Genomic DNA, 23660 nt, shown 5'->3' with positions numbered 1-23660 from the left:
ATTTTTGGCCTGGGCATAATGGCACACACTTGTAATCCCAGCACTGGGGAGGCTGAGACAGGAGGATCACTGGGAGTTTGAGGCCAGCATGGGCTACACAGTGAATTCAAGGCCACCTGAATTACAAAGCAAGACCCTGTCTCACCCCTCCCCACCTAGAATTTGAAACCTTATGTTTTTAATATCACTTAGTGGTATACTTTGTTCTTTAGTGGGAATTTAAAGAGGTGGTTTAGTAAAGAAGCCTTTATAATTTGACTGTACTGATTGAGTGTTCTTAATCTGAAAATCTGTAAGTGTTCAAAAAGTTTTGGACGTCAGAATATTTCAGATTTTTAGATTTGGGCTACTCAACAATATAGGCTGTGCAAATATTCAAAATTAAGAAAGACTACAGACTGAGACTGGAACGTGGCAAATTTGAGCCCAGACTTAGTAAAACCCTGCCTCAAAAAAAAGAAAGAAAAGAAAAGTATTGGGGATATTGCTCAGTGCAAAGGCTTTGGGTGTATTTCCTGGATGGAAAGGAAAAAAAAAAAGAGTTCTAAAATGTGAAACACTTCTGTTCTCAAGTTTTTCAGATAAGTGATTCTCAACCTGTATTGTCAGTTGTGTTTCCTATTAATGTCCTTTATGTGTTCATATTTTCTATTTTGGTTATCAGTATTTTATTTCTCCTGCTAGTCTCTGTAACTCAATCCTTATCTCATTAATGCACTACCTTGTCAACAAAGTTCTATAACAAGAAAAATAGTTCCATTACTACAATATGGGTGTCATTTTTTTTCAAGAATCTTTTCAGGACACCCATGTCATTCTTTAGTATGGTATTTGAGACCTACATCTTAATTTTTTGCTTTAATATTCACAACAGCCTTACTTGTAGGCTACTTTAAGACACAACAAACTAGTCTTCTTGGCCTTTCCAAGAATCTTGACAGGCAGCCAACTTTCTTTACATTCACGTTAGCTGTGATGGATCCCAGTGGCACAACACTTAAGCATAGTATCTCCCTTAATAGGGAAGCCTACCGAGTAAATGGTAGACATGACTCACACTGTATCACAGGAATGTTTTATGAATTACAAAAAGAAATTAGCAGCCCAAAGTCAGTGAACATTTTGGGAAAACTAAGAGTGGAAAAAGGAGCAGTAAGAAGCACAAGTGTCCTGTGAGGAACAGTTCTTCAGAGAGGTTCAGGAAAATACTGCATTAATAAAATAAGAACAAGCTGGTGTGAAACAAGGACATTAGGGCAACAGAAAAGAGTTCTTGGAAATTAGAAACTTGATTCTCAAAAGTGGAGTCTGTAAGTGAACTACTCATCACACTGGCTGGAGAGCAAAACACATAGTTAAAATGAAGTTAAAATTAGGAAACACATTAAGAAATTATCCCATAAAATGTCTAAAGAAATGTTTCAGAAAAAGAATCAAAAAAACAAGGAATAAGCACTAGTCAAATGAATAATAAATATTTCCCCAAAACAAAGAATAGAACTTTTTAAGAGAAAGGGCATTCCAAGGGCCAGGAAGAAGTTTTGAGAAACATCATATATCTTCACACATTCTGGTTACTTGAGGATTTTTTTGGTTTATTTAATTAAAGAATAAAGATAATCCTATAAGCTTCTAGGAAGGAGTAGTGGTATAGGGGCTACTTAACCTTCCTCTTTCAAATAAATGGCATTACATTACAATTAAACAGAGTAATATCCACAGGATTCCAGTGTACAAAGAATGGAACTGAGTTGAAGTCCATTCAAACTCTCATTCAAATATGATGACAAATAATATTTTTAGGTATATATTTTACATGTATCCCCTCTCTGAAGAACATACATATTCTACTCCAGAAACAGGATAAATTAGGAAAATAAATAAACTCCAGAAAAATACCTGTAAAAAATATATAGAAACAGTAGGTTATCATTCCTAATATTAACTATATGCAGTTTTTGAGAAGGTGTCGTAGGGCCAGGGATTTAGCTCAATGGTGCCGCCGCCTGCCTCACAAGCGCAAGGTCCTGAGTTCCATCCCTGGTACCAAAAAAAAAGATATTGTAATAAAGATGTAGACAAAGACTATAAAAAATTTACCAAAAATCTATTTTTAGTCAATAACCCTTACACTTTGAGAAATGCAAATTAAAGTAAAACTTTTTCCAGTGTAAAATTGACAAATATTTTAAATTTTAATAATAGCCAGTGTTACCCAATGTGTAAGAAAAGAATGAGTATTTAAATTCATATCACTTAAGATTTAATTATGCTGGGCCGGGGACTTAGCTCAGTGGCCCCTGCGCCTGCCTCGCAAGCTCAAGGTCGGTCAATTTTTTTTTTATCTTTTTCAAAATGAACAGGTTTCTATCCTATGATAAAGTTTTATTATATAACTTAATGAGTATTCCAGTATTCTATTTTCAGAGTACTCATAGAGAATATTCAGATGATGCTGTAAGTTTCTGAAATTAAATGGGTATCTGGAATCCTTTGTCTACCCTGGAATTTTAAAATAAGTAGCTAAATGCTTTTTTAAAAAATTAGATCCATGCATATGTGAAATGGAAAGTCAATATATCAATTAAATGTTTAAGAGTGAAAATATGAGTGTCATAGTAAGGGTAAAAATAAATATGTGCTTTTGCATTTATACTGAGCATTTCAATTTCTTTTTTAAGTTTGGAATAGTTGATGCTGATGGATATTTAAGTTTGTATCAAACAAACTGGAAATGTTGTCCAGTTACGGGGAGCATGCCAAAGCCATACCTGGTAAGTCAACACTTTCTACCAATAAATAAAATTCAAATTTTTATTGTAAAGAAACAATATATTTGATGCAAGAAATATTTAAGTGAATAAATAAAATCCCTGTGTAGTCTTATGTTTTCAGTTACTTTACTACAGACCCCATCCTTGTGTTATGTGAAAAGTGCTCTGTGGAGCATATAAATCCTATGTCTCTGGTAATTTGGTAGCATGGTGCCTTAAGAGACATATGCAACATTACTGGTACCCTTTTCTAACCTCACCAAACTGCTATCAGTTTTCTACCTAAATAGAATGATTAATCGACCATTGGGTCTGATTATTTTTCCACAGTTAGCCCTTATCAACAAATTAGAAAGGACATTCTGTAGTTATTATTTTCTTGCTTATCTCATTTTTTACAAAATATAAATATGTCTGTATTCAGAGCTATGAAAACTTAATAAACTTAGGGCTCCAGCAAGTCCCTTTAGAACTGAGCAATACCTATCAGGGTGACGTTAAGAATATAGGTTATGATCTGGTAATTCACCCAGTGTTAAATGCTAGAATACAGTACTGACCTAAGTGAAAACAAGCTACCAAGGGAGGGTTGATTAGGATACCTTGAAAAAACATAGTTTTTTTTTTCTCAAATTTTCATTAAACCAACAGATTTAAATGTGCAAGTTTATATTCCCTGACAGAGTGCCTTTATAAGTCTAAAATAATCTAAAACCCCAATTTCTGTCTTCTAAGACAAAACTTTTTACTAAATAAACCAAGGTAAATATTTGAAGTTTAACCTTCTTATGTTTCCTTTGACGTTTTGGTTGAACTAAAGGGAAGGGCTTGGCCTGTAGGTATAGGTCAGTGGTAGCACACTTGCCTACCAAATGTGAAGCCCTTGGTTCCATCCACAGCACATAAAAAGAGGACAGAGAAGGAGATGCAAAACAAATGTGCCAAAATGTTAAAAATTGGTCATTTTCTATGTCTGTTCTATTGGTCAATTTCTATGTACTGTATTACTTTTGCAGGTTTTCTAAAGTTCAAATAAAAAGACACCACGGATTTTAAAAAACCATAAACTACACGATTACTTTTTGATTAATGTATCTATCTGGCTCTGAAATTATTTTAACAACAGTAACATGTATTGTTTACATTCCAGACTTGGCAGTGTCATAACAAAACAGCCAATGATTTTGTCTTTGTTAGTTCCTCATCTTTGATAGCTACAGCTGGTCTTTCAACTGACAATAGGTAAGAGATGATAGCTGAAACTAAAATATGTGTATGTATAGCTTAATATTTTTTATTGCCTTATGTACTTGTGTCTCAATTTTTCAGATATTTTTATTATAAATTCTTGGGGGTTTTTTTAACAGAAAACATTTATGGTTTTCTAATTGTAAATCTAGAAAAATTCTGGTGCCATTAAAGCAAAGTCCATTTCCTCTATACTTTTATAGGGGAAGGGGATTTGGGTGTTTGTGAAATGATTGTTTCTCTGTATGCTTCCTGTGTATTCAGAAAACCTAAAACAAGGAAATAGTATTTATTGGCCATGTTATTGTTAGTCTTTATTATGCCCTCTTAGGTACAGAACAGTTCCAAAATAAGAAAACAGGAAACTCAGAAAGACCTTTTAGTTGTACAATAGCTGATCAGTAGCAGCCCCATCCCTACCCCCATCTACCGCCAAAAAAAGTTGTTTGCAAGAAACTGTTTCTTCTCCTCCCCCATCTCATCATTCGAAACAACTGACTTCTGAGATCAAGACACACTGAGGTTGTTGAGCTTTCTGTATTTAATCTGTAAGACCTCAGTTTACACTGGAAACCAATTTTAGACTGTGGAGGGTTTTTTCAACCTATATTCCATAAAACTTCCTTGCATATATTGATTCATTCTAATAGTAGAAGTAAGCTTTCTTTGTGTTTAAGAAAATGTGGTGCTTTGTGCCCCTTGTGTCCAGTCATTGCAAGTACTTTATTACAGAAGAGGTGATACAGAGTGTCATGTCAGCACTCAGCCTTCACTTCTGTTGTTTGTAAATACATGTTAATCTAAAGTTACTCCATTTTATAAACAGTTGTTTCTAATTTTTGTATAAAAGTCATGTATAAACTTGTTACTTGTGTTTGATCTTTTGTAAATTTAAGAACTTTCTTTGAAAGCAAGACTCGAATATTATGACATTATATGAACATTTTTTATAACTTTTTGTGTCACTCAAAAAAATCTTTTTTTCCAGAAACATATGTTTGTGGGATACACTTGTAGCACCCTCAAATAGTTTAGTCCATGGTAAGTTTTAAAAACATTTTATAAATTTGGGGAGTCAAAAAATTCATAAACTAAAAGTGATTTTAAATAAATTTATTTTAAATAACATATTTATCAGGCTGTGAGATTTGTTTTGCCCACGATGGCAGTTTGAAAACAAAAAGATATACCTAATTAACCTCTTTCTATAATTTGAAATTTTAAAAATATTACTATTTACAATAGGATCCAGAATAAGGAAGTATTGAGACATAAGTGTAACAAGGTCTCTGCAGAAAATTACAAATATGATTAAAGAAATGAAAGAAGATCTAAATTAATTTATATTCCATATTCACATATTTGAAGATTCAGTAATATAAAGATGTCATTTCCTCCAAACTTTGTAGTCTTAATCAAAATCCCAGCAAAGTACTTTGTAAATATCAACAAGTTAATTCTAAAGTTTATAGTATGAAAAAACAAAGGACCAACAAAATATTGAAGAAAAACAAATTCAGAGGACTCAACATTAACTGATTTCAAAACTTACTGTAAAGCTACAGCCATTAAGACATTGGGACATTAACTTAAAAATAGACACACAAATCATGGAACAGAATAGAGAGCCCAATTTCAACTTATGCATCTATAGTAAATCAACCTTTGGTCCATTCAGTGAAGAAAGAGTACTCATTTCAACAAATAGTGCTAGATGAATTGAATATTGACCTTTTTTTAAAATGTAGATATAAATCTCACTTTTCACAAAATTTAACTCAAAATGCTTTATAAATAAGCATTCTTCATTGTTTGATGTCCAGTGTCTATAATTGTTTCCTATATTTCATGTTTTTAACATTCAGCTTTTACCTGCCATGATAGTGGAGCCACAGTCTTAGCGTATGCTCCCAAACATCAATTGCTAATATCAGGTGGCAGAAAAGGATTCACATGTGCATTCGATCTTCTCCAACGACAGCAGAGGCAGCTTTTTCAGAGCCACGATTCCCCTGTTAAAGCCATTGCTATCGATTCAACTGAAGAGTATTTTGTCACTGGATCTGCAGAAGGCAATATAAAGGTATCTACAAAATAAAAAACTTTAGTCTGTTTAAATAATAGTATATTAACTTGGTTCTGGTTATCAGTGCTAATTGATAAAGAAAATGATATTTAATTTAGAGATGTTTTTATTAGTACATCTTTGCAGTACATAATGAGTACATTTATTGCGGGTAGTTGGTACATGTACATGACGTCTTAATTCTTTTTTGTGTTCCCATCCCCTCCCTCACTCCTTCTTCCCTGTATCTCTTGATCACTTTCCCATTTGCAAAAGATCTATCTTCCTGTTTCCTATTATCTGTCTTTTATTCTGCTTTTTAATTTGTTTGTACTTAGTTTCGCATATAAGAGAAACCATGATACTTTTTAAGCCTGTGTATCTGATTTATTTTTCTGTTATTTTTAAATATAATAAATTCTTGCTTAAGAAGTAAACTTTCCATGGATATAAATGGTTTTAGTAAAATTAATCTTGACTCCATATTCTAGGTTGTATAATTTACTGGGTTCACTTTTAAGGTACTAAGAAATATGTTGACATTTTCTTTTATTCCACATTATTCCCTATCTTTTCATATATAAAAACAATATCCAGGGGCTGGGGATTTAGCTCAGTGGTTCCACCGCCTGCCTCGTAAGCACAAGGTCCTGAGTTCTATCCCTGGTACCAAAAAAAAAAAAAACCAAACGATATCCGGTTCCTGATTCAAGAATTCTGAATGTACCTGGATATACTCTATTCTTAGCAGTTCTTTTCAAACTTCATTGTGTTTAACACTTCAGAAGTTTGTTTAAAATGTTAAGCAATTTGTTAATAATGTTAGGAAGCTTATTAAAAATACAGATTGGGCCAGGGATTTAGCTCAGTGGCACCGCACCTGCTTTGCAAGCGCAAGGTCCTGAGTTCAATCTCCGGTACCAAAAAAAGGGGCAGATTACCAGGTCTTAACCCAGAAATACTCTGTTATGAACTCAAATATTCAGGATTCTGCATACCCAGTGGTTTTTATGGAAGGGTCCTGTGGAAATACATAAATCAGTTGAGACTATTTTCTGATATTTTAATGTTTGGGAATTCTGTAGAGTTGAGGGATCCTAGGTTTTTTAGCATTTATTAAGCACTAGTGAGCATATTTAGTGCAACAAGGTGGACCTCTTTGATATAACTGGCCAATTCTTTTGTAATGCTCAGCTATAATTTTTTTTTGGTACTGGGAATGGAACTGGGGACCTTGAGCTTGCAAGGCAAGCACTGGAACCACTGAGCTAAATCCCTGGCTCTGCTCAGCTATAATTTTGAAAAGGCTTTTCTTAAAATCAAATATATATATAGAGAGAGAGAGAGAATTATTTTTCTTCCATTTGAAGCCACTTATCCGGAATGCCTTTAGTTTAGAATAAGACATAGTTTGATTTAGGCCATCTCTTTAGTTTGTACACTGGTGCCGAGGTTTACTGTTTAATCAAGCAAAAAATTGAAAATATAAAATGAATTCTGAAGCTATTAAATTCATGTACATACAGATAAGTAGAGAAATTTTTTTTCCTAAGTAAACTCAATAAAATCAGGAAATAAATTGGTTTCCCTAAACCTAAAATAGATACCCTAAAAGCATATAAGTGAAAATGCTTATAATTTGCTTTAGAAACAGACACATTTACAAGGGCCAAAAATATAAAATCTTACTAAAATTAAATGTCCCCAAATTTTAATAGTTGACTTTGTCTTGCAGTTAAACATAGCTTTGCCAGGGTAGAGGGCCTCTAGGTCTCACTGCCCTCTTTCCAGCTGTTGTGATCCCTTGGTGAATATTCCATATTACAAAGAAGGCATTACTCCACTGCACAGCTGCCCAGCAGTTCTGCTGAGAGACAAGAAAACCTTGATTGTAGTCCCTGTAATATTACAAGCTTTTGTAGCATTGTACACTTAACTAGATAATCTCATCTCCAATGCAGGGTTAATAATAGCCTTATTCTCTTATTGTATAGATTTTTAAGTATTTAATAATACAAAAGCATTTGGTAAATTGTAACACCATACACAGAATCAAAGTGTTATGATCTTAAGTCTGCACAGATTTTTCTCCATGTTTGTTTAGGCAGGCCTAAATTCATTATTTGAATTCTAAAGGTGATCATCAACCACAATTTTAATTTTGTTCTTAATATTTTTCAGATTTGGAGTCTTGCTACTTTTAGTCTTCTCCATACTTTTATCAATGAACATGCTCGGCAGTCCATTTTTAGGAATATTGGAACTGGAGTGATGCAAATTGAGACAGGACCAACAAACCATATTTTCTCTTGTGGAGCTGATGGAACAATGAAAATGAGAATACTGCCAGATCAGTTCAGCCCCTTAGATGAAGTGTTAAAAAATGATGTGAAATTTATGCTGTAACATTTTTACAAGATGTATAATTTATTACCCTTTTGATGGAAGTGGCCAACAGATATAATATATAGTAATCAGTCTCCCACAAATAAGCTGATGCTTTCTTGTTTTCATAATTACTTATGGAGCTTTGCTCTCATTGATGCACTGATGCCTTAAAAATTAATAAAATCATTCATAATTATATTAAATCACCTAAAGTAGAATTTGTATCTAATGCTGTAATAATACATATGTATAGTATGTTATAATAAGTATGTCATAGTGTTAAAGGAATTTTGTTTTTTTATTGTTGATCAACTTTTCTGCAGATATCTCTGCATGAATTTCTTTAACAATAAAATCACCCTTTAAGCAAAGACACATAATACTCATCACTTAATTCACCACTGACTTCCTTTATCACACTTAACATATCTGAAAATCTTTCCTCTTAATTAATGATAGATTGGTATTTGAGTAAGAATGAAACAAATATTGAACCTCTCCATTAAACTCATTGGGACTTCAGTGATAAATGAGATAAATAGTTCATTATGTAAAGTTTTCATCAGTTGCCCTTCCAGAACCTAAATTGTGTGTGTGTAAATGTATTTGTATGTATATATGTGTGTGTGTATGTGTATATGTATATATATCTTACACATCTTATTTGAACTTAGTTTGTATATAAATGCAAAAACAAGTTTTTCCATGTGTTTTTGTGCCATAACCACTACTGCCACCAGAATAACAACTTTTTTTGCAAATGTTTTTTATTTAAAAATGTTGAATTCCCATCTTAATTTTCAAATAAATTGCAATAAGGCTTCCAAGATTGTTATTTTTAAGATTCACTGAATCAAATAAGTCTTAATAGCCGGGGATTTAGCTCAGTGGTTCCACCACCTGCCGCACAAGCGCAAGGACCCGAGTTCAATTCCCGGTACCAAAAAAAAAAAAGTCTTAATAGGCAATAAAGATTCTGTTTGGCACATATAAGATGCTTAAAAGTAAGCTATGAATTTGACAGAATTCTTGAACATCATTTTCCTTAAATTTTATTTTTATTTCTTATTTTTTAGGTGCTTTTAGTCTCAAAATTCTGACAATCTTACAGCAGTGTTTTTAGAAACAAATGTGAAAACAGTCAAATAGTATTTGCAAATGTAAAATACCCTTCATGTCTATTAATAGAAAATAAATTAAACCTTATATTTTATTACTTTGCCAAAATATTTTATTATAAAATATGACCAAAATATTTAAAATTCACAGTGCTTTTAACTTAAATATGCTATTTCTGTCTGTTTTATGCTATACATTTTCTGATTCAGAATTATAGAAAACTTGATAAATACTTGATTTTAACTAATGAGGCTGGACAAAGGGTGACAAATGTTTAAGGGACAGTTATCTACTATTTAGCTTAAATTTATTTTGTTAATAGGAATTACAAATTAAAGGAACTTTTATGCAATGAGATATGGACAGCTATTATCTTGGAAAAATTAAAGAGTCAAATAAAGCAAAGAAATGAAGGGCTGGAAAATGAATTTTCTAATATCAGGATACTTTGGTCATAAAAATATATTGTTAAAGATTTTGTAAATTGTATTTCATAATTCTACACGTACTGAGAAAGTTTCAGTGGAAACACTGTCACTATGTAGAAAGAGTTTTATATACACAGTAACTTGTACCTATAAGTTCTGCAATAGCAATATATGCCTGTTTCGCCATGGAGAAGTCTGTGACATCATTGGAACAATATTATTATTTGATGTAGTTAAGCTTCAATTATTTTTCAGTAATTTTCTCATGAATTAAGATTTAAAAGTCTTGGGCCGGAGATTTAGCTCAGTGGTGCCGCTGCCTGCCTCGCAAGCGCAAGGTCCCGAGTTTAATCCCTGGTACCAGAAAAAAAAAAAAAAAAGATTTAAAAGGCTTAAACATTTTAAACAAGATAGAAAATTTACTATTGTGCTTACTAGAACAAAAGTCATTGGGGATGAACAATTAACCATTTTAATTGAAGGTTTATATGAATAGCCATAAATTATGTAAGCCCATATGTATTTACAGCCAGAGTCATTTTATTTTAAATAATCATGCAGTGACTTTTTTGGCATGCTGTTGTTTTAAGTAATGTTTATGCCACTTTAGTTGATTTTATATGACATTTTACAGTGAAGGATTTCTGTCTTTATATCTGGTTAAAGAAGAGAGGATTGGATAACTTTCTCAATAGCCTGTTCTTTTCTGTAATCTTTTTCACTTAATAGGTAAGTATTAAGAAAGATGGGAGTGAAAATAGGTGAACTGTGTATGTAGATATAAAATGATATACATGTAAATTTTCATTAGCCATATAACTATAGTGACTGGGTACATCAAGATACATCTTTAATTTTTTTTTGAGAAGTGGTGTCATTATAAGAATTTGCAATAAGGGTTTTTCTCAACCAGTGCTATGACAATCCTTTTCATCTTTTTTCTTACCCAATCTTTGCCTTGTTCACTCTTTTTAAAATTTCTTCTTAAAAAAAAATTACAGTTGCAGAAAATTTTCACATTATCTCAGCAGTTGAAACACTACAAAGATACCCATTTAAAGAAAAGCCCAGGGCCAGGGATTTAGCTCAGTGGTTCCACCGCCTGCCTCGAAAGTGCAAGGTCCTGAGTTTGATCCCCCCAGTACCAAAAAGAAAAGAAAAGAAAAAGAAAATCCTTATATATACTTGGGCTGGAAATGTTTTTTAACTGGATTAGAAACCCAAACAGACATACTTAACTGAACAAAAAACTTAAATATCATATGGCAGGGGACCACAGTACAAGTTAATAACAAGCAGACTAGAAGAGGTATTTCCTTTTTTTTTTTTTTTTTTTCAGTACTGAGGATCAAACCCAGAGGCGAACACATACTAGGCAAGTGCTCGACCTCTGAGCTACATCCTCTCCTTGAGAACAAAGTATTGGTATAGTGATAGAAAATATCTCTGTCTCTTTATACAGAGTACCTTTAAAATAAGCTACTGGAAAAAGGTCAAACTGAATAAGCATTTGCCAGAATAGAGCATCGAAAAAGTCAACAAGCATAAAATATGTTTATCCTCATTAGTGGTTAATGGAATGTTTAAAAAAAGGAAAAGTGTATAGGAAAATAGCACTTTATTGTGCTTTGCAGATAGTGTTTTTTACAAATTGAAGGTTAGTGGCAATTGCATCATGCAGTATGTATTAGTGCCATTTTTTCTGTGTTCTGTTTAATGTCTCTGTCATGTTTTAGTAACATTCACAATTTTTCCATTATATTGTGATTGGTCATTTTTTTTTGTATATTACTGTTGTGATTATTTTGGCGAACTATAATTAGAGCCTATACAAGGCTGCAAATTTAATTGATAGATCTCTTTATCTTCACTGCTCTAACTGGCTATTTCCCTGTACCTCTGTCTCCCCTCAGGTATCCCTATTCCCTCAGACACAACAGAATTGAAATTAGGCCTGTTAACCCTACAATGGCCTTTGAACTGTTAAAGTGAAAAGAAGAGTCTCTTGCTTCTTTTATTTATGGGGGGGGGCGCGTGTGCCAGGGATCGAACTCAGGTCCTTGCACTGGTGGGGCAGGCCGTGACAATCCTCAGGCCCAGGGATTTAGCTCAGTGGTTCTGCCACCTGCCTCGAAAGCAGAAGGTCCTGAGTTTGAAACCTGGTACCAAAAATAAAAGCTAGAGATTTTTAAGTTTAATGAGGAAACCATATCAAATGAGATAAGCTAAAAATTAGGCTGTGGCTATGTGTGCCAAACAGCCAAGTTGTAAATGCAAAAGCAAAGTTCTTGAAGGAACTTAAACTAAAAATGCTCCTCCAGGCTGAGTCCTAAGAAAGTAATACAGTCCTATTGCTGATAAGGAGAAAGTTTTAATAGATGATCAAGCCAGCCACAACATTCTGTTGATGAAAGTGTAATCCAGAGGAAGACCCTGATGCACTTCAGTTTTATGAAGGCTCACAGAGGTGATAAAGCTGCCTGAAGTTTGTTCATGAGCTGTGAGGAATCCATTTCTCTAAAAGCAAAGTGCAAACTGAAGCAGCAAGTGCCATGTAGAAGCTAAAGCAAGTTACCTAGAAGATCTTGATAAGACTGATGAACGTGGCTTCACTAAATAGATTTTAAGTCTAGATAAAACAGGCTTAACATTGGAAAAAGATGTGACCTAAGATTTTTTCAAGGCAAGAGAGGAGAAACCAGTGCCTGGTTTCAAAGGACAGGCTGATTTTCTTTTAGACGATAATGTAGCTGGTGACATTGACAGTAAGTTGAAGTCAGTATTCATTTGCCATTCTAAAATTCCTACATCCAGGCCAGGGATTTAGCTTAGTGGCACTGTGCCTGTCTTGCAAGTGCAAGGTCCTGAGTTCAATCCTTGGTACAAAAAAATCCTACAGCCCTTAAAAATTAAACAATCTACTCACTCTGCTCTAAAACTGGAACAGTGATGCCTGGATGACAGCACATCTATTTACAACATGATTTACTGAATATTTTAAGTATACTGTTGAGATTCATGGGTCAGGAAAAAGTTTTGCAAAATAGTACTGCTCACTGACAATGCATTTGGCCACTTAGGAGCTGTGATGGAGTTGTATTAATGTTTCCCTGCCTGTTGACACCATATCCATTCTGCTGTCCATGAAGAGAGGAGTGGTTTTGACTTTAAGGTCTTAATAAATATATTTTGCTGTAGATAGTGATTCCTCTAATGGATCTGGGCAAAGTAAATTGAAACTCTTGGGGAAAATGGACTCTTCTAAATGCTGTTAAGAATATTCATGATTCAGGAGATGAGGTTAAAATAATAACATTAATAGGGAGTTTGGAAGAACTTGATTCCAATCATAATGATTGAATTTGTGGGATTTCAAAACTTCAGTGGAGGAAATAATTGCTGAGTGGAAATAATAAGAAAACTGAAATTATAAATGGTGCCTAAGAAGTGACTCAGGACTGGGGATTTAGCTCAGTGGTGCCGATGCCTGCCTCGAAAGCGCAAGGTTCCGAGTTCAATTCCTGGTACCAAAGAAAAAGTGACTCAGAGCAACCTCATGATAGAACCTAACACATGAGTTGTTTCTTAAGAGATAACCATGGTGGTTTCTTGACATGGAATCTACTGGTGATGATGTGAACACTGTTGAAATAAAGGACTTAAGAGTATTACATAAATTTAGTCAATAAAGCAGCAACAGAGTTTGAGAGAGGACTTAAGTATTTTTAAACTTTGCCACTGCTACCTCAACCTTTAGTAACCACTATTAGCAGTCAGCAGCCATTAATATCAAGGAAAGATCCCCCCCATCAGCAAAAAGATCAAAATTTGCAGATGATCATAAGTATTTTTAGCAGTAAATTTTTTTGAAATTTAAGAGTTCCCTTACAGTATATATTTTTCTTTTTATTAGTACATGTTTGGAGTACATAATAGTACACTCATTGTGGGCAATTGATACATACACATAACATTCTAATTCTCCCCTTTCTGCTCCGCCTTCGTCTGCTCACCCCTCCCCTTCATTTTGTTCAATCTGTTAACTCATTTCTTGAATTTTACATTGTAGCAAGTACATCTTTCATTTCTAGAAGTTCCATTTGACTTTTTTTTTGTATTATATTCTTTTATTGGTACATTGTAGGTATACAACACAATTACATTTCTCATTGGGAATTGTACCTTTATATAATGCATCTTGGTTCTTATTTTTTTCCCCATTCCTAGCCCTGCCTTCACGCCCTCCACCCTTCCCTATTTACAAAGACTTTATTTCCATTTTTTCCATTTCTCATTTTTTCCTTTCCCTTCTTTCCTTACCCCTGCCCCTCCCACTACCCCTACCCCTTTGGACCTTTTCTTCCTATTTTACATTATCGATTATTCATTCTAATCATTGGTACATTTTAGGTATACAATATAATGACATTCATCATTGGAAATTTGCACCTTTACATAGTCTCTCTTGGTTCTTATTTTTCACCCTTGCCCAGCCCTCCAACCCCTCCAGTCCTCCCTATTTACAAAGATTTTGTTCCTATTTTTCCATTTTCTCATATTAATCCCATTCCCTTCTATCCTTTCCCTTAGCCCTCACACTTCCTTCCCCTTTGCCCATTTTCTTCCTATTTCACATGACCTATTATACATTTAGTCCTTATTTACACTTTCAGTTTCTCACACCAGAGAAACTATTCGGAATTTATTCATGTGTGTCCTATTTATTTCACTTAAGAGTATGGCCTCAATGTGCATCCACTTAGCTATAAATGTCTCTAATTTCTCATTTTTTATGGCTGAGTAGTACTCCGTTTTGTAAAATCCCACATTTTCTTGATCCAGTCTCCAGTTGATGGGCATTTGGGCTGTTTCCAAGTTTTAGCTATTACAAACTGTGCTGCTATGAACATGGGTGCACATATATCACTGTGGTATGATTCTTTTAATTCTTTGGGGAAGATCCTCAGCAGTGGAATAGCGGGGTCAAATGGGACTTCCAGTCCTAGTTCTTTGCAGTATCTCCATACTGATTTCCACAGTGCTTGCACCAGTCTACACTCCCACCAGCAGTGGAGCAGGGTTCCTCTTTCCCCACAGCCCCACCAGCATTTGTTGTTGGTGGATTTCATGATAGCAACCATTCTTTCTGGAGTGAAGTGGAATCTCAGCGTTGTTTTCATTTGCATCTCTCGAATGACCAGTGATATTGAACATTTTTTTCACGTATTTATTTGCTATTTCTACTTCTTTCTCTGAGAAATGTCTGTTCATTTCAGATGCCCATTTTTTTCGAATTGGGTCTTGAAATTTGGGAGGTCTGATCTTTTTAAGTTCTTCATAGATTCGAGATAGTAGACCTTTGAGGAAGAGCAGGTGAAGATTTTTTCCCACATTGTGGGTTGTCTCTTCACACTGCTGGTGGTTTCTCTTGCTGTGCAGAAGCTTTTTAATAAGAAGAGATCCCATTTGTTGATTGTTTGTGCTAGTTCACGGGCAACTGAGGTTTTGTTCATAAAATCTTTTCCTACACCGATGTCTTCAAGGGTTCTACCTAACCTCTGTTCCATCTGGTTCAGAGTTTCTATTTTAATATTTAGATCTTGAATCCATTTTGATTTTAGTTTAGTGCATGGTGAGAGATACAGATCTAGTTTTAATCTTTGGCAAGTTGGAGCCCAATTTTTCCAGCATCATTTATTAAAGAGGCTATCTTTCCTCCAGTGAGGGTGTTTGGCTCCTTTGTCGAAGATGAGATGGCTGAGTGTGTCTGGTGTTGTTTCTGCATCTTCTAATCTGTTTCACTGGTCCTCCAGTCTGTTTCTTTGCCAATACCATGCTGTTTTTATCACAGTGGCTTTGTAGTAGAGTTGCAGGTTGGGGATTGTGATACCCCCTGCCATGTCTCTGTTACCTAGAATTGCTTTTGCTATTCTGGGTCTCTTCTTGCTCCAAATGAATTTTGGGATTGTTTTCTCTAGGTCTATGAAGTATGCTTCTGGGATCTCAATTGGAATTGCATTAAATCTATATAGCAATTTTGGAAGTATGGCCATTTTCACTCTATTAATCCTTCCTACCCAGGAGCAGGGGATGTCTGTCCATTTTCTGATATCATCTTCAATCTCTCTTTTCAGAGTGCCATAGTTTTCAGAGAAGAGGTCTTTGATTTCTTTCATTAGGATGATTCCTAGGTATTTCCGTTTTTTGGATGCTGTTGTGAAAGGAATTATTTACCCTATTTCTCTCTCAGTGAGTCTGTCATTGGTGTAGAGGAAAGCTATTGATTTTTGTGTGTTGACCTTGTAACCAGCTACTTGACTGAATTTGGTTATTAAGTCTAGAAGACTTTTGGTGGAGTTCTTGGGGTCTTCTATATAGAGTATCATGTCATCTGCAAATAATGACAATTTGACTTCTTCATTACCTACCTTTATTCCTCTTATTTCTTTCTCTTGTCTAATTGCCATGGCTAATGTTTCCAAAACTGTATTGAACAAGAGTGGTGATAGTGGACATCCTTGTCTTGTTCCTGATTTTAGTGTGAAAGATTTCAGTTTGTGACCATTTAGCATGATATTGGCTGTTGGTTTTTCATAGATGGCTTCTATCAGTTTGAGGTAGAGACCATCTATTCCAATTTTTTGTAGGGTTTTTATCATAAATGCATGTTGGATTTTGTCAAATGCTTTTTCTGTGTCTATGGAAATAATCATGGTTTTTGTCCTTGGCTCTATTGATATAGTGTATTACATTGATTGATTTTCATATATTGAACCATCCCTGCATCCCTGGGATGAATCCCACTTGATCAGGGTGTATGATCTTCTTGATGATCTTCTGCATTCTGTTTGCCATTATCTTATTAAGGATTTTTGCATCTATGTTCATTAGTGAGATTGGCCTATAGTTCTCTTTTTCAGTTGGGTCTTTCTCTGCTTTGGGGATCAAGGTGATGCTTGCTTCCAGGAATGAATTTGGGAGTATTGGTTCCCTTTCAATTTCATTGAAGAGTTTAAACAGTAGTGGCAGCAGTTCCTCTCTAAATGTCTTGTAGAATTCAGCAGTGAAGCCATCAGGGCCCAGGCTTTTCTTAGTAGATAAGTTTTTAATTACGTTTTCAAGTTCATTGGTTGATATAGGGTTGTTCAGAATTTTTAGGTCTTCTTCGTTCAACTTTGGTAATTCATATGTATCTAGGAATCTGTCCATTTCTTCTGTGTTGTCCATCTTATTGGCATATAGGTTCTGGAAGTAGGTATTGATGATCCTCTGTATTTCTGCTGGGTCTGTTGTAGTTTCACCCTTTTCATTCCTAATTGCATGGATTTGGGCCTTTTCTTTCCTTTTTCTGACAAGGTTGGCTAAAGGTTTGTCAATTTTGTTGATTCTTTCGAAGAAGCAACTCTTGGCTTCATTGATTTTTTTGTATCGTTCTCTTAGTCTCCATTGCATTGATTTCTCCTCTGATCTTTATAATTTCCTCCCTTGTATGAGCTTTGGGGTTGTCCTGCTCTTCTTTTTCTAGAAGCTTGAGTTGCAGCATTAGGTTGTTTAATTGGGCTCGTTCTGTTTTCCTAATATGCGTATTCACTGCTATGAATTTCCCTCGTAAGACTGCTTTCATTGTGTCCCATAGATTCTGATATGTTGAATTGTCATTGTCATTTAATTGAAGGAACTGTCTGATTTCTTCTTTAATTTCCTCTGTGACCCATTGGTTTATTCAGAAGCGTGTTGTTCAATTTCCACGTGTTTATGAAATTTTTTGAGTTTCTTTTGCTATGGATCTCCAATTTCATCGCACTATGGTCTGATAATATACAGGGGATAACTTCAATTCCTTTGCACTTATTTTAACATGTTCTGTGTGTGAGTATGTGGTCTATTTTGGAGAATGACCCATGTGCAGCTGAGAAGAATGTGTATTCTGATTTTGTGGGGTGGAAGACTGTAAACACCTGTTAAGTTCATTTGTTCAAGAGTTCGATTGAGTTCTAGTGTTTCATTACTTATTTTTGTCTAGTTGATCTATCTATTTGTGACAGTGGGGTGTTGAGGTCCCCCACTACAATTGTATTAGTGCATATATGACTTTTCAGGTCGGTTAGTATTTGTTTTATATAGTTGGGTGCACTGGTGTTTGGTGCATAGATATTAATGATTGTCATCTCTTCCTCTTGGATTCTTCCCCTTACAAGGATGTAGTGTCCTTCCTCGTCTCTCTTCATCAGTGTTGGTTTGAAATCTACTTGATCTGCCAAGAAGATAGCTACTCTTGCTTTTTTTCGGGTTCCTGTCGCTTGGAGTATTGTTTTCCACCCTTTAACTTTCAGTCTGTGAGTTTCCTTTTGAATTAAGTGTGTTTCTTGTATGCAGCATATTGTTGGATTTTGCTTCTTGACCCATTCTGCCAGTCTGTTTCTTTTGATTGGTGAGTTGAGACCAATAATGTTGATGGTTACAACTGAAATGTATTGACTTGTCATTGCCATGACTTTTTCTTTTTGTTGGGTTCTCCCCCTTTCCATTTAATTTCTTGTCATGCCAGATGGGTTCATTCTGCTTTGCTTCCTGGGGTTGTGATCCTCAATGTCTGTTCCTAGGCTCTTGTGTAAAATTCTTTGGAGCGCTGGTTTGGTATTCACAAAGTTCCTAAGGTGCTCTTTGTCATGAAAGTATGTTACTTCTCCATCCATTTTGAAAGATAGTTTTGCAGGGTACATCAGTCTGGGTTGGAGGCTGTTTTCTTTTAGGGCTTGGAATATGTCACTCCAAGCTCTTCTTGCCTTGATGGTTTGTGTTGAGAAGTCTGCTGTGATTCTGATGGGCTTTCCTTTGTACGTGATTTGTTTCTTTTCTCTGACTGCTTGGAGAACTTTGTTCTTCTGTTGTGTTTCTGGAATCTTAACAATTATATGCCTATGTGTAGATTTTTTTGATCAAGGCTATTTCTATATGCCTCACTTATCTTATGTCAAGCTCTTTTCCCCTGCTTGGGAAGTTTTCTGCCATTATTTTTGTGAAGAGATTTTTTTATGTCATCTCCACTCTCTCCTGTTTCTTCATTGAGCCCAATTAGTCTTATGTTATTCTTCTTTGCATCATCTAGCAGCTGCTGGATTGATTTCTCATGTTCCCTTATAATTTTGAAGCAATTTTTCTTTTCCTGGTCACTAATTGCAATCTTATCTTCTATATCTGAAATTCTGTCCTCACATTGGCTCATTCTGCTGTGTAGACTTTCAGTGGAGTTTTTCATGTCCTGGAAATCTATTTGCATCTGTTTTATGGATTCCATTTGTTTCTTATGTTGGGATTCCATCATGTTCCTGAGCTCCTCTCTAGATGTATTAATCATGTCTTGCCCTAGGGGCACAATTTCTCCTGTTATCTGAGAAATTATTTCTGATTTCATTTTTTCCAGGTCCCCTTTTGTTGCCAGTTCAGTGGGTCCAGGTGGTTGAGTATCAGAGTGTTCCATCTCATTTCCCTTTGGGGTTGCTGTAGGTGATCTGGAAGTCTGGTTTTGAGACTTATATACGTCTTTTCTCATTTCGACTGGGGCGGGGGGTTGTTAGCACCTGCACGGATTACCTCCTCTGAGCTGGGTGAGGTGGGACAGGTGCCTGGAGCAGCGGTAGGGATGGTGACCCAAAAGCCCTTTCCTGTGGGCTGGGAGCAGCCGGAGGGATGGTGGCCTGGAAGCCCCTTCCTCTGGTCCAGGAGCAGCGGGACAGAAGGTGGCCCAAAAGCCCTTTCCTCTGATCTCGGAGCAGCGGGAGTGATGGTGACCGGGAAGCCCCTTCCTCTGGTCCAGGAGCATTGTGACAACGGCTCAGAAGACCCTCCCTCTGGGCCGGTAACAGCGGGACTCAGTACCTTGGTCTGGTGGTCTGGTGTCCTCTGCGTCTTTGTAGTGTGGAACCAGGTGGCTGCCTGTCTGCAGCGGGGTGATTCAGTGTCTTGCAGGCGACTCAGGACCTGGGTAGGGCGTGCACAGACCTTCCTATGTGCAGTGGGCTGATTGGGCATATTTCATGTGACTCCACCCCTCCCTATTTACAAGGACTTTGTTTACATTTTTTCCTGTTCTCATATTTATTCCTTTCCCTTCTTTCCTTTCCCATTCCCCTTTGGACTTTTTCTTCCTATTTCACATTATCTATTATACATTTTAATCCTTATTTACACTTTCAGTTTCTCACACCAGAGAAACTATTCAGTATTTACACTTGTGTCCTATTAATTTCAATTAAGAGTATCACCTCAGTGTGCATCCATTTAGCTATAAATGTCTCTAGTTTCTCATTCTTCATGGCTGAGTAGTACTCCATTTTATTAAAAAAACACATTTTCTTTATCCAGTCTCCAGTTGATGGGCAATTGGGCTGTTTCCATGTTTTAGCTATTAAAGACTGTGCTGCTGTAAACATGGGTGCACATATATCACTGTGGTATGATTCTTTTAATTCTTTTTGGAAGATACCCAGCAGGGGAATAGCTGGGTCAAATGGGACCTTTAATCTTAGTTTTTGAGGTATCTCCATATTGGTTTCCACAGCAGTTGCACCAGTCTGCAGTCCCACCATCACTGGAGAAGGGTTCCTTTCTCCCCACAATTCTACCAGCATTTGTTGCTTGATTTCTTTTTGTTGTTGTTGTTGTTGTGGTTGTTGCTGCTTCTTGATTTCTTGATAGCAGCCATTCTTTCTGGAGTGAGGTAGAATCTTTCTCCAGTTTGGTGAGAAATGCTGTTGGTATTTTGATTGGGATTACATTGACTCTGTATTCATTCTGGAAGTATAGCCGTTTTCACCATATTGGTTCTGCCTATCCAGGAACGGGGCATGACTTTCAATTTTCTGGTGTCCCCATTTTTTTTTTTTTGAGACAGGCTCTCACTGTGCAGTTCAGGCCGCTTGAACTCACTATGTAGCCCATGCTGGCCTTGAACTCACAGGGATCCTCCTCCCTCAGCCTCTAGAGTCCCGGGATGATAGGTGTGTGCCACCACACCCAGTCTGGTGTCCTCTTAATCTCTTTTTTTTCAGAGTACTGTAGGTTTCATTATAGAGGCCTTTCACTTCCTTGGTTAGGTTTACTCGTAAGTATTTCATGTTTCTTGGTGCTATTGTGAATGGTGTTATTTTCCTAATTTCTTTCTCAGTGAGTTCATTATTGGGTGTACAGGAACACTATTGATTTTCGTGTGTTGATTTTGTGCTTGCTATAAGAGTACTAAATTAGGTTATTCTAGGAGTCTTTTGGTGGAATTTTTTTTGGATCTGCTACATAGATTGTCATATCATCTGCAAATAATGATAATTTGACTTCTTCCTTTCCAATACATATTTTTTTTGTTTTGTTTTGTTTTTTCATTACTGGGCATTGAACTCAGGACCTTGCACTTTCCAGGCAGGTGAGCCACCACTAAGCTACATCCCCAGCCCCTTTCCAATACATATTCTTTTTTTTTTTTCTTTTTTCCATTTAGTTTATTGGTACATTTTAGGTATACAATAGAGTTACATTCATCATTGGGATCTTGTACCTTTACACAAATACATATTCTTTTTATTTCATTCTTTGGTCTGATTGCCCTAGCTAATGTTTTGTTACTGTATTAAACAAGAATGGTGATAGTCTTGTCTTATTCCTGATTTTAGAGAGAAAGCTTTTAGTTTTTCCTCATTTAATATGATGTTGATAGTAGGTTTGTCATAAATGGCTTTTTATTAGGTTCAGATAAGTCCTTTCTATACCTTATTCTCTAAGGTTTTTATCATGGATTTTGGATTTTGTCAAAAGCGTTTTCTGTGTCTACTGAGATGATCATGTGATTTTTGTCCTTGCTTATGTCCATTTGTTTAAGGTTTGGTTCAACTCTGAAATTTCTTTGTTGATTTTTTGTGTCGTTGATCTTTTTTGTGACAGTGGGACACTGAGGTCTCCTTCTATAATTATGTTGATGTTTATCTTTTATCTCTACAAGTGTGGCTTTTATAAAGTTGGATGTACTGGTGTCCCGTGTGTACATGTTTATTATTGTTATCTCTGCCTGTTGAATTAACGAATAGGTAGTAACCTTTGCCTCTTCTGATCAGTTTTGGCTTGAAGTCTACTTTGTCTTAAAATAGTATAGCTATTCCTGCTTGGTTTTGGTTTTCTGTTGCATGGAATATTATTTTCCATCCTTTGATTTTTAGTCTATGAATTTCTCTTTGGATTAAATGCAATTCTAGTATACAGCATACCATTGGATTTTGTTTCTTGATCTATTCTACCACTGTGTGTCTTTTGATTGGGGGATTGGGACCATTTACATTGAGAGTTATTACTGAAAGTATTGACTTCTTCCTGTCAGTGCATTGTTTTTCTGTTACTAATTTCCTGTTGTTGTTGTTGTTGTTGTTGTTGTTGTTGTTTGTACCAGGGATCAAACTTGGACCTTGCGCTTGTGAGGCAGGCAGCGGAACCACTGAGCTAAATCCCCGGCCCTAATTTCCTTTTTTTTCCCTTCTGTTTATCTGCTCATTCTGCCTGGAGGATTCATTCTCTTATACCTTTTGGCATTGTTTGCTTTATCGGCTCTTTCTAGAATATCCTTGAGGATTTTTTTGGAGTGCTGGTTTACTGGTATAAATTTCTTAAAGTGCTCTTTCTCATGGGAAGACCTTATTTCTCCCTCTATTTTGAGTTGGAAGTTGTTTTACAGCTGAAACTCTTCAAGCTCTTTTGGCCTTTAAGGTTTGTGTTGAGATGTCCGCTGTAATGCTAATGATCTTATGTTTGTAAATGATTCATTGCTTTTCTCTAACAGCTTTTAAGATTCTGTCCTTGTGTTAGACTTCTCAGATTTTGACTATGAAGTGTTGTAGAGAGATTCTTTTCTGATTGTGGCTGTTTGGGGTTCTATATGTTTCACTTATATGTATGTTAAATTCTTTTTCCATATTTGGAACGTTTTCTGCTATTATTTCTGAAAGGGTTTTTTAAAATGCCATTTCTGTTATCTTCTGATTTTCCACTAATTCCAATTAATCTTAGATTAAGTGTTTTTGTGTAAGTTAGCAGCTGTTAGATCCTGTTGTTTTTAAGGTATCAGTTGGTCACTGACATCAGCCCTATCTTCTAGTTTTGACATTCTGTCCTCACATTAGCCACCTCTGCTATCCACACTTTTGATAGCATTTTTAATCTCCTGGATTTCTGGTTGAAAAGAACTCTAATTTTTTGCTATACTGGTCACTCATGTTTTGTATTGTTTTGTTTAGCTAAGCTAGCTTTTTATTAGTATCTTCTGTAAACTTACTGATCATTTTGCTTATTATGTCCATTATCTATTTAATTATATCTTCTTTGAGCTCACCACTGTATTAAACTCATTTTTTTTTTCAACCTCTTTTGTAATTTCCAATGATTCAGCTGTATCCCTTTTGATTCCCTTCTTCTCAGTGCCCCATGGATCAGCTTTGAGGGAGCGGAGAGTTTTTGGAGGCATTTTGTTACCTTCTCATATTTCACGTGTGTGTGTATGCACACTGAAGTTTGTGGGTTGATTATAATGGAAAGACTTGTTGCTAGTATGGATACCTCTTTAGTTAGTAACTGCTTACAATGATATACTCTGCGCATGAC

At 35.7% G+C, this 23660-nt stretch overlaps 1 protein-coding gene across 6 annotated transcripts in view; it reads left to right on the top strand.

Moving 5' to 3' along the window:
- Dmxl1 (Dmx like 1) overlaps positions 1 to 9688 on the top strand; it is a 172223-nt gene extending 162535 nt beyond the window's left edge. For 5 of the 6 annotated variants that reach the window (XM_021238196.2, XM_004836161.4, XM_004836160.4 and 2 more), the window contains 5 exons: positions 2682 to 2774; positions 3925 to 4016; positions 5011 to 5063; positions 5888 to 6105; positions 8269 to 9688. In XM_021238196.2, the coding sequence (XP_021093855.2) occupies positions 2682 to 2774; positions 3925 to 4016; positions 5011 to 5063; positions 5888 to 6105; positions 8269 to 8493 (681 nt within the window). In that variant the 3' untranslated portion in view covers positions 8494 to 9688. The remainder of the gene's footprint in view (positions 1 to 2681; positions 2775 to 3924; positions 4017 to 5010; positions 5064 to 5887; positions 6106 to 8268) is intronic. The other variant, XR_015444714.1, reaches the window with a different exon arrangement.
- The last annotated feature ends 13972 nt before the right edge of the window (positions 9689 to 23660 follow it).

Source organism: Heterocephalus glaber, unplaced genomic scaffold, assembly GCF_053883595.1.
Source record: "Heterocephalus glaber isolate CG9 unplaced genomic scaffold, H.glaber_assembly_v1.0 deba00001606, whole genome shotgun sequence".
NCBI classification, from domain to species: Eukaryota; Metazoa; Chordata; class Mammalia; order Rodentia; family Bathyergidae; genus Heterocephalus; species Heterocephalus glaber.
This window is presented reverse-complemented; position numbering and strand designations above follow the sequence as displayed.